The 12,069-nt window shown below is 38.0% G+C and overlaps 1 protein-coding gene across 1 annotated transcript in view; it reads left to right on the top strand.

Annotated features, from left to right (window-relative positions):
• Positions 1-12,069, top strand: part of THOC2 (THO complex 2) — a 118,041-nt gene that overhangs the window by 62,097 nt on the left and 43,875 nt on the right. The window contains exons 12-14 of the mRNA XM_015571960.1: positions 2,732-2,887; positions 3,452-3,624; positions 5,283-5,478. Coding sequence (XP_015427446.1) covers positions 2,732-2,887; positions 3,452-3,624; positions 5,283-5,478 — 525 coding nt within the window. The remainder of the gene's footprint in view (positions 1-2,731; positions 2,888-3,451; positions 3,625-5,282; positions 5,479-12,069) is intronic.

The following is a 12,069-nucleotide window of genomic DNA, read 5'->3' as shown; positions in this document are numbered from 1 at the left end:
AATCCTCAATTAATTTAAAGCATTGAAAGCATCAAAAAAACACCTTATTTGACAACAAATAATGAAAACAAATCACAGCAGTTGTGTAGGATAGTGAGTAATAGGAAATTAAGAGCTGGCTGGGCTTTAGAGAGGGTGAATAGTCTGGAAACAACTATAAAAAAGCAAGCAAATGTCTTGATCTTTATGTACATGTAAGTCAAGTGGGCTGCTAAGAATCTTTGGTTGTTCATTCCAGGGGTGGGGGAGAGGACTAGGCAGCCATATAGCACTCTAAGGTTGGTCCTAGGCTCTCAAATCTTAATTTTTGAAGCCCTAATGCTTTATTACTTTGTGTTTATAAAGTAAATGAGTTTAATTCTTTTACAAAGTATGGAAATCTGGTATCTTTTGTTACCCATACAGAGTTCAAGGTTGGATATGAAGTTAAAGTTCTTAATTGTTATCAAGGCATAACACATGGAGAGAGAGGCCAAGTTCTAACCAATGTAGTTTTAGACTTCTCTATTATACACAGATTATGGGAAGTATGGGATTACCTAGATACTTCTTCCTTCTCTCCAAAATGTTAATTTTTGGCATTCAGGTTGTATGGAGAAGTCTTCACATGTTTTTTAAAAATGGCTTTTTTGTGTGTTTTAACTGGGTAATAAATGACTAGTATTGTGCTTATATTGTTGGATCCAGGATGTAGAAGAGTATGTATGTGAATTTGATTAATGATCTCTAATGTAGCAACAGTTTAGCCTGTCAGTTTGTAAAAACTAGGTTTGTAGCATAGAACTTTGTTTTATTAGGTTTTGTATTAGGATATCTATGGACTTAAAACAAACCTGTCCAATGCTGACATCATCTTTACTGCCTTTGAGATCACTTTGTATCTTTCTTGCCTATCCTATATAATAAAGAGGTGATATGCAGATTGACTGTCATGCCCTTGCACAAGATGGCCACCCCAAGATGGTCGGCAGTGGAGGGCAGTTGGGGGTGACCAGGCTGGCAGGGGGGGGCAGTTAGGGGTGAAATTCATGCAAGAGTAGGCCTTTGCAGCCCCTGCTGCCTTGACTCTCGCAGCCTAGGCTTCGTCCAGACAGTCGTTCGGCTGTTTGGCCATTCATTCAATTTGCATATTACACTTTTATTATTATAGATGGTTGCAGATCAAAAAAACTTGATTTCTACCTTGGAAGCAGTCATAGTCTAGAAAGAGAGAAAACATTTTGCGTTATATAATAAGAATTATATTGGAGGTATTTACATAGTGCTGTGGAAGCTCAGAAGAGATAGTGATCATATCTGTGTGGGGGCATTTTGGGAGGTTTTTTCAAACTAGTGATGTCGAACTGGGATTTTGATGATCAGTAAATGTTGGCCATGCTTAAAAAGGTGGAAAGTTTTATAGGCAGAAATAACTGAGTATAAAGGCAAGAAGTTTGAAAGGGCTTCATTATCACTTTAGGTTGGGGTGGGGAATATCCAGCCCCTGTAAAGCCTGTGAAATCATTTGGTCTGTCCCTGCCAAAGCATTAGGGGTGTGTTAATTAAATGTTTGACCAAATATAGCAGGCTAATTTTTAAGTTGATAATTTTGTGTGGAGTGATAATGATGCCAAATGGTCCTTGGCAGAGAAAAGGTTCCCCATCCCTGTCATAGGGGAACATTGGAAGCTCAGAGTGATTGGAGCCCAGGGCGGTATATAGCGGTGATGAGGATGGACAAATAGGTTGGGGCTAAACTGTGAAGGACCTTAAGTGCCATAGTAAGGTGTTTGTGTTTTTTTTTCTTGTTGGGAGTAGAGAGCCATTCAAAATTTAAAGTAGAGGAATGTTGTACAAACTGAGAACATGGAGAATTGGTCAGAAAAAGGAGAGTTTGAAAACATAGGTATGAGTTTATAGCGTGGACTGGCAGGACAAATGGAAACTACAAAAAATTGATAGATTTATTGCTGATATGTTTGAGTTTAACATTAAATGGTGACAGGCTAAGTGTTCCTGTTAAGCTGACAAAGATTTTCAGACAGGATTAAAAACCAGTTTATTATTTACACGAGACTTCTAAAATCGAAGGACAAAGAAAGTTTGAAAGTAAAAGGGTGGGGAAAAATATACCAGGGAAATTATTATTAGACAAAATAGACTTTTTGGCAAAAAGAGATAGTCACTCATACTAATAAAGTTGTGTTCACTAGGAAGATGTAACTTTTTTATTTTTTAAATAGATTTTTATTGATTTCAGAGAGGAAGGGAGAGGGAGAGAGAGCAACTTTCAATGATGAGAATCATCAATTGGGTGCCTCCTGTACTCCCCCTACTGGGGACTGAGCCTGCAACCTGGGCATGTGCCCTTGACTGGAATCGAACCTGGGTCCCTTCAGTCTGCAGGCTGACACTCTATCCCAGTGTTGGCGAACCTATGACACGCGTGTCAGAGGTGACACGTGAACTCATTTTTTGGTTGATTTTTCTTTGTTAAATGGCATTTAAATATATAAAATAAATATCAAAAATATAAATCTTTGTTTAACTATGGTTGCAAATATCAAAAAATTTCTATATGTGTCACGGCACCAGAGTTAAGTTAGGGTTTTTCAAAATGCTGACACACTGAGCTCAAAAGGTTCGCCATCACTGCTCTATCCACTGAGCCAAACTGGCTAGGGCAGTGTTTGCTTTTTATATGTGAAAATAGTATTAGCTGTTTTATGAAATTTTAATGAATCATTTTTAGCTTCTTCCAGCTGATAATTGCATCATGGATGAACATAAACGAGAAATTGTGGAAGCTAAGCAAATTGTTAGAAAACTTACAATGGTTGTATTGTCTTCTGAAAAAATGGATGAGCGAGAGAAAGAAAAGGAAAAAGAAGATGATAAAGTAGAAAAGGTATATAGTTCATTCCAGTAAAGTTAACATTGTTTTCAGGATTTAGAATCATGAAATTGTAATAGTTAATTAACTTATATAAAATTTTTTTCCTAATTTTGATTATGGTGAAACATGATTTTTGGAATAAGAATTTACAAAGGTGGTTTTGCTTTTAATTTGATTGTTGCCTTCCCAAAAGAGGCTGCTGTGTTTTTTAAATATAAATTTCAAAATGTATTCTAAGTAAAATCACAAATGTATTGACTATTTGTGCTATGCATATTAATGTCTCTCAAGTCCTAAAGGGATTCTCACAGAATGAATGAATTCTGTGGCCCAATAAAACATTAAGTACAACTCAATATAATTCTGAGTCTGTAAACTGTCACACTGCATGTGCTACATGAAAAAGCAAATCCTTTTGGTTGTACTTTGAGGAAAATACCGTTGAATTTCCACAAATGGCAGTTGTTGTTGACATACATTGTTGTGTGTTTAGCCCACGTTTTTAAATGAAAAAAAAAATTAAGATTTATTGGTGTTCATATTCTGAGTATCTTTGCTGTAATTATTCATTTGTAGCCACCTGATAACCAAAAACTTGGTTTGTTGGAAGCCTTATTAAAGATTGGTGATTGGCAGCATGCACAGAACATTATGGATCAGATGCCTCCATATTATGCTGCTTCGCATAAGCTAATAGCTCTGGCTATTTGCAAGCTCATTCACATAACTATCGAGCCTCTCTACCGAAGGTATGTTACTGTATGCTTTATTAATCATTGAGGTATAAATAGTTTAGGACTATGACAAAATCTGCATATTTATCTTGTCTCCTCAAACCATGCATTTATTTTAGTGTGTTTTATCAGAAGATAATAATTTATAGTGTATTAGTCTGATATGTCTTAATCCGTGATTTGTCTCCTAATGTCATTGGAGAATGTGTGCTGCAATATACTCTAAAAACTGTAGGTTAGACTTCTAAGCTGGGTTTGCTCCTTTGAGAGTAGACTCCATTCTTCTGTTTTTCACTTTCCCCTCCTCTTTAGGGACAGAGAATTCCTAAGGCTTTTACTTAGCGTAATTTTCTTCTATCCTGGGTTGAGTAGCTCTCAGTGAGCACCTTGCTTCTCTGCTTGCCGTATCTCTCCCAGCAAATAGGCTGCTGTTCTGGAAATTGATAGTGCAGCTTCTCTCACCCTCCCTAGTTACAATGTTCACCAGTCCTCTAGCTCAGCCTACTTTTTAAGATACTTAAGAGCAGTAATGGCAGCAGTTCTGGCTTCAGTCCCACACATCAGAGCCTGCCTCAAAAGCTCCAGCCTTGTGATTCATGCATAGCTGCTGGCTGCTGCCTTTAGTGCCACCTGGGTTGTGGACCATGAAGGTTTCTTCTCAGAGACTGACCCCTGTGACTCCACAGTGGGATACCTGCTCAGCAGGTGAGAACTCTGGGTATGCTGTCCTTTTCAGTGTACCCTCTTTCATTATGGTGCTCACTTTCTCTTTCTCCAAACCTACCTCATATGTGGTCTAAATAGTGGAACACAGATTGAGAAATGTTTATTGACTCGAATCAGTGTTGTTATATTCATACCTTCTTGTTTCATCCCCACTGTCTCCGAGGTCCATCCTTTGTTCCCCATTCCCATATGCATTTTGAGTTTTTTTTTAATTGTTTGCGGGTAGTTTTTATTGTGCACTAACAGGTGGCATGGGCCATTTTTGCTAATTTTTTGCGCAAATGGCAACGTTCAATAAAATTACAATAACTTTAGTTTACGTATTTATACGTTACCCGCATTCTACCGCTAGTCTATAAAAAACGTATTAATAAGTGTCCCGCGCTCTACTACACTGGTAGAACGTATAAATACGTTTCCCGCATACAATGTGTTAATGCTCTTTCAAGGATATGTTTTTTATTGGTTGTAGAGGAAGAGGGAGAGAGAGAGAGAAACATTGATCTATTGCTTCCTGTACACGCCCCAACCAGGGATCGAACCCACAGCCTGGGCGTGTGCTCTGACCAGAATCAAACCTGCCACCTTTTGGTGTATGGGATGACACTCCAGCCAACTGAGCCACACCAGCCAGAGCTCCCATATACGTTTTCCTGATACTGGCTGAGGTTAACTAAAAAAATAATTCATATGATGTATGTTAAATGTTACTTGGAATCTGCAGTTCTCTGATTTCCTTTTCTTATGCAGTTAATGTGAAACATTCTCTTCTGAGCTCTGATCTTTTTCAAGTGAATATTCTTTTTGTCTTTTTCTACGAATTAAATTAGCTGGTATAATAAAGTTAGGCACAATAGAAATATAGAAAGTATGAGCAAAAATTGTTTTACTTTAAGTTGAAATGAGGTATTATACAGTATACATATAAATTTTGCTTCTTTTTATAGAGTTGGCGTTCCTAAAGGTGCTAAGGGCTCACCTGTTAATGCTTTGCAAAATAAGAGAGCACCAAAACAAGCAGAGAGCTTTGAAGATTTGAGGAGAGATGTCTTCAATATGTTCTGTTACCTTGGTCCTCACCTTTCTCATGATCCCATTTTATTTGCAAAAGTGGTGCGCATAGGCAAATCATTTATGAAGGAGGTTAGTAAGTTTTTTTCTTTCAAGTAGGAAATTAAATTTTGAAATGTATATATTTGTGTTATGTGTATCTCTAGAAATAAAAAGAAAATGAACTCTGAGAAAAGGTTATATTGAGTAAGGTTTGTGGAAAGTCCATTGTGTCGTAACCATTTGTATTTATATATATATATATGTATATGTATGTGTCTATATACACACATAGATATGTAGATACAATTATATAGAGTATATGTATATCTATATAATTATATCTCTATTTTTATCTTTATCTAAGTCTATGTCTATGTCTATATATTTCCATCTCTCTATCTAGCTAGATTATTAGTCAAGTGGTCCACATAGGAAAATATGCTTTAGACAAGTGAAAGCTTTTTGAATCCTCTTGTAATTAGTGGTTAACTCATCATTCTTTCCCTTTGCTTTTCTTCTTCTCAGTTATTTTCTTAGCTGCTATTTTGAATCATTATCATTATTTGTATGAAGGCCCTTGAACCTCAGGCTGTTACAGATTCATATTTTAATTTTTTTAGTAAACTTTTTATTGAAATAAAACACATATAGAAAGTACATAAATCATAATTGTATAGCCCAGTGACATTTTCCAAACTAAAACACCTATGTGTCTACCACCCAGATCAAGAAATAGAGCCGAACCAGCACCCTAGAGTTTTCCTTGTACCTATCCAGTCACTACCTCCAGGGTAACAATTTATGCTATATTTTTTTTGTTTTTAAAATCAGCTTTGAGTTATAGTTTACATACAATAAACTTCACTGATTTTAAGTATACAATTGATGAGTTTTGACAAATGTATATAGTTATTCACCAACCACCACAATCATGATATAGAATATTTTCATCACCCAAGAAAATTCCCTCTTTCCTCTTTGTCATCAATTCCCTCCCTTTATTGTTGGTTTCCGGCAACCACTGATAGGCATTCTGTCACTATAGTTTTGCTTTTTTTCTAGAACTTCATATAAATGGAATTGTACATAATGTACTATTTTCTGTCTGTTTTTTTTCCACTTAATGCTTTTGGGATTCTTTCAAGTTGTTGCATGTGTCAGAAGTTCCTTTATTGCCAAATACTACTTCATTGTATAGGCGTAACCAAATTTATCTATTCACCAGTTGATGGGCATTTGGGTTGTTTCTAGTTGGGGGCCATTATAAACAAAGCTGCTATGAATATTCTTTTCCATTTTTTTTGGCCAGGGGGGAGGGGCACATGTGTTTGTTTTCCCAGGAATGAGATTGCTGGGTCATATGGGTAAGTTTCTGTTTATCTTTTTGCCAAACTGTCAACATGTGTGACCATTTTGCATTCCTGAAGCGATGTGTATGACTTCCAATTGCTTCATGTCTGCATCAACACTTGGTATTGTCAGTCTTTAAATATTATTTTAATTAAAAAATATGTTTTATTGATTTTAGAGAGAGGAAAAGAGAGAGAGAAAAACATCGATGAGAGAGAAACATCTATTGCCTGCCTCCTGCATGCCTCCCACTGGGGATCGAGCCCGCAAACTAGGCATGTGCCCTGACCGGGAATTGAACTGGTGACCTCTTGGTGCATCGGACGATGTTCAACCAACTGAGCTACATCGGCCAGGCAGTCTTTTAAATTTTAGACATTCTAATGGGTGCATATTTGTTGTGCTTTTCATTTATGTTTTTCTGATGATCAGTGATGTTGAGCATTTTATCACGTCTTAATTTTCTTTTGTAATCATCTCTATCAAATTATCCATTTTTAATTAGCTTGTCTTTTATTATTATTTCCCTGTCTGATTTGCCCTTTTATTTTATTAACTGTCTTTTGAAAAGCAAATTTTTTAAATTTTAATTAATTCCATTTTGGCAGTACCTTTATTTTTTGTATTGCTCTGTGTTCTACAAGATCTTTGCCTAACCCAAGGTCTTGAAACTGAAAAACCCCTACATAATTTCTTTTCAGTTGTGAAACAAGGCAACGAAAAGAATCAAGAAATTGTTATAAGCACAAACTCACTTCTCTCCAGTGTTTGATTGCCTGTAATTTTAACTAAAAATATTTTTGTTTATTTGTATGTGCCCTGACTGGGGATTGAAGCTATAACGTTGGCGTATTGGGATAACACTCTAACCAATTGAGCTACACATCCAGGGCTTAATTTTTGACAGTAGTGACTGTGTAGAAAATTTAACAACTGTTGTATATTAATCCCTTGACACCTGAAATATTTGATTTGGTTTTTAATGTTTAGCTGGTAGATTAATTTTTTTATACTTACAAATTTACTGTTATAAGGTAGCTCTGAAGAAATCTGCTGAGTAGTTTATTATTATAGATACCACTTATTATATAACATTTATATAAAAGAAAGTATAACAGTGTTTTATTATCTTGATCCATATAGTCTGAAAAGGATGAGTCATGTTAACTAGTTCCTGTTCAAAGAAAAAAGGTTGTATCTTTCCCAGTGCATCATTTTGGGAAGCATGTGAAGTCAACTTGTTTCCCTACTGGTGATGTTTACATTGATCGCTTGATTAAGATGACAATTGCCAGGTTTCTCCACTGTACAGTTGCTCTTTTCCCTTTTGTTGTTAATGTATCTTGTGGGGAAGATACTTTGAGACAGTATAAATTGCCTCTTTCTCATCTTTAACCCACTAATGCTATTCTTTTTATTTTTCATTGAAAAAAATATATTATTTATTTCAGAGAGGAAGGGAGAATAAGAGAGAGATAGAGACATCAACGATGAGAGAGAATCATTGATTGGCTGCCTCCTGCATGTCCCACACTGGGAATTGAGGCCACAACCTGGGCATATGCCCTGACCTGGAATTGAACCATGACCTTCTGGTTGTTAGGTTGACACTCAACCACTGAGCCATGCCGGCTGGGCTCTAATGCTATTCTTTTCAGTTGAAAATCTTTTTTTTTTCCTGTATCAATGTATCTTTTTTTGTATTCAAAATGTGTTTATTTGGATAGTTCCCCGTTCATCTTGGTTTGAGGTACTTTCAGGGCTACTTCCTTCTGAAGGAGCATCCTCAATTAGCCTTGCTTTTCCTCCTGTAGGCTGATAGAGGACAGTGGAGCAACCAACACACAAATCTTCCATTTGTGCAGGGCTACAGATGGTGGTGATTTTAGCATCCTGGGCATTTCACATCCATGAAGTAGGCATTGGGGCTCTACACCAGGTGCTTCTTCTTGTGTTTCTTCTTCTGGAGAAGGATAGAGATCCTTAGTGGAGGCATCCTGTCTTAGGGAGGTCATCATTACTAGAAAGCTTGTTGAAAATCTTAATGTTCAGACCTCTTGTTCTGAAATTCTTTCTTTGGCTACAAGTATCATAAACTTGTAAGCAGGAGACCAAATATCCAACTTGTAGAAGTCCTGTATACATAGACATATGCATAAATATATGCAGTATTGTTATCAAGATACACAGGTGCTAGAGCTATCATCCTTCCTCTCCACCATCTCCATTGCAGCCCTCTTATACCTCTGTTCTATCACAGTTGTGCCTGATGCCTCATCTTTAATTTTGCAGAAGTAGAAAGACAGAAGGGAAGTGAAAAATGTTTATTTTGATCACAATGTGGGAAGAAATCTGTCTTCTCTCATTGCTAAGGTTGCGGTAGGAATCTTTCTAAAGATCTGAGAATTTTAGTTCTTTTTTTTACCCATAAAAGTATTTCAGTGTAACAAATCATTTGTTTTGTATTTATAGGTTTAAAGGCTTCCTAGCTAGGAATTTAACCAGGGTTTATAAGATTTCTTTTAAAGGGAGAATGTGACCTTAGTTCCAAATAATGTATCTACAATTAAACATCTTTAACAGAGCTCTCATTCATAAGCTTGGGGTTGCTTGTATATATAAATTGTACATATTTTTAGAAAGTAGCTTATTTAGTTACTAGAGGCCCAGTGCATGGATTTGTGCACCAGTGGGGTCCCTCGGTCTGGCCTGTGGGGATCAGCTGAAACTGGCTCTCTGACATCCCTTGAGGGGTCATGGATTGCCAGAGGGCTCAAGTCAGGCCGAGAGATCCCACTGGTGCATGGTCAGGGCCTGGGAGGGACTACATGAGGGCTGCAGGTTGTGTCCAGCCCATCTCGCCCAGTCCCAGCACAGAAGTGGCCCTCCCCAGCCATAAGCCCAGTGTCAGGAGCCTGGTGGTCAGCTGAGCAGCGCTCCTGCTGTGGGAGTGCACTGGCCACCAGGGGTCAGCTCCTGTGTCAACTGTCTGCTCCCTGGTGGTCAGTGCACATCATAGCGACTGGTCGACTGTCTGCCGCCTGGTGGTCAGTGCACGTCATAGTGAGCGGTTGAGCGGCCTTATCATTAGCATATTATGCTTTGATTGGTTGAACGGACGACCGATGACCAGACACATAGCATATTAGGCTTTTATTATATAGGATAGCAGCTATCACTTAACAGACTAGTCTTTCGGCCTATAGTTATTAGTAATCATTTATCTCTCTGATTGTGCATGTGTGTGTTTGTGTGTGTGTATTTCTTAAATTTGAGGTAGGTAGTATAGGACTAGTGCAGCAGGTCCTTGAATAATGTTTTGTTTTAACATTGATGATGTAAACATTGTTTTAACATTGTTTACATCAATTAGCCTATGGTAAAATTGGTTTCATTATATGTTGTTTCACTTCAAGTCACAGAATCTATCAATGATGTTAACTGAGGATTTACTGTACAGTGATTTTCAAACTTTAGCATGCAGCAGAGTCACTTGGAAGTATTAGAACACAGATTAGTGGACCCCATCCTCAGTTTCTGATTCAGTAGGTCTGGGGTGGAACCTGAGAATTTTCATTTCTAACAAGTTTCCAGGTGATGCTGCTGCTGCTTATCAAAAGACCAAACTTTGAGAACTGTTGTTCTAGTTTATTAATTACTTTTGGTCTTTATTTTAATCTTAAAAGAGGGAGTGGCATACCTCTCAATATAAAATGTTTGTATATAAATGGAAACCTTTTGCTGTCTTTAACTTTTTTTAAATTGTAGAACACAACTTTAACAACGTCACCTGACATACTTGAATGTTTTCCATAGCACCTATAAACTTGAAGATGAATTCCTTGGTGCTTTTTTTTTTTTTTAAACCAACTGATGTTAATAGATTGTTTGCCATAGTGATAGCTAATATTGAGCTCTTATTCTGTGCCTGGCCCTATTCTGTGAAGCAGCTAATTTAATCTTTTCTTTTTCAAAATTGAATTTATTGGGGTGACATTGATTCACAAAACCATATGGGTTTCAAGTGTACAAGTCAACAAAACATCATCTGTACACTGCATCATGCACCCATCGCCCCATGTGAAGTCTCTTTCTGTCCTCATTTCCCACTCCTTTGCCCACCTCTACCTTCCCTCCACCTCCCTTTTCCCTCTGGCTAACACCATGCTGTTGTCTGTATCTATGTGTGTGTGTGTGTGTGTTTGTGTGTTTGCTTAATCCCTTCACCATCTTTCAGCACCTAACACCCTTTCCACCTGACAACTGTCAGTCTGTTCCATGGTCCATGCCTCTGTTTTTGTTTTGTTCATTAGATTCCACATATAAGTGAGATCATATGGTATTTCTCTCTCTCTGCCTTATTTCACTTAGCATAATAATCTTCAGGTCCATTCATGTTGTCTGAAAGGGTAAGGGATCCTTCTTTTTTTAAAAAGAAATATGTTTTTATTGATTTTAGAAAGGAAGGGAGAGGGATAGAGAGATAGAAACATGGATGAGAGAAAAGCATCAGTCAGCTGTCTCCTGCATGCCCCTCACTGGGGATCGAGCACAATCTGGGGGCATGTGCCCTGACCAGGACTGGCGACCACTTGGTGCATGGGTCAATGCTCAACCGCTGAAGCACACTGGCTGAACTAGCCGTCTGCTCTTAAGTGCTTATTGCCTCTGTTGGCAGAAAGCTTCAGCTCTTTTTTTAAAAATATATTTTATTTATTTTTTACAGAGAGGAAGGGAGAGGGATAGGGAGTTAGAAACATTGATGAGAGAGAAACATCGATCAGCTGCCTCCGGCACACCTCCTACTGGGGATGTGCCTGCCACCAAGGTACATGCCCTTGACCGGAATCGAACCTGGGACCTTTCAGTCTACAGGCTGATGCTCTATCCACTGAGCCAAACCGGTTAGGGCAGTTTTCTTTTTTTTAATGGCTGAGTAATATTCCATTTTATATGCACCAGCACTTTTTAAATCCACTCTTCTATTGATGGGCACTTGAGTGTTTCCAGATTTTGGCTATCAGCTCATTTAATTAATCTTTGTGCTCTAGGTGAAGTAGCTTGTCCCAAGCCACACAGTGTGGGACAGAGCTGTGATTTCAATACCGGCAATCTGGCTCCAGAGGGCAAGCTCAAAATCACCATACTCTACCACATATACCCGTGGTCAGCAAACCGTGGCTTGCGAGCCACATGTGGCATTTTGGCCCCTTGAGTGTGGCTCTTCCCAAAAATACCACGTGTGGACGCGCACATACAATGTGATTGAAACTTTGTGGCCCATGTGCAGAAGTCGGTATTTTGTGGAATAGCCACACTCAAGGGGCCGCA

The sequence above is a fragment of the Myotis davidii genome, unplaced genomic scaffold (assembly GCF_000327345.1).
Source record: "Myotis davidii unplaced genomic scaffold, ASM32734v1 scaffold569, whole genome shotgun sequence".
Taxonomy (NCBI): domain Eukaryota; kingdom Metazoa; phylum Chordata; class Mammalia; order Chiroptera; family Vespertilionidae; genus Myotis; species Myotis davidii.
Note: the sequence above shows the minus strand (reverse complement) of the source record. Positions and strands in the feature narration are given on the sequence as shown.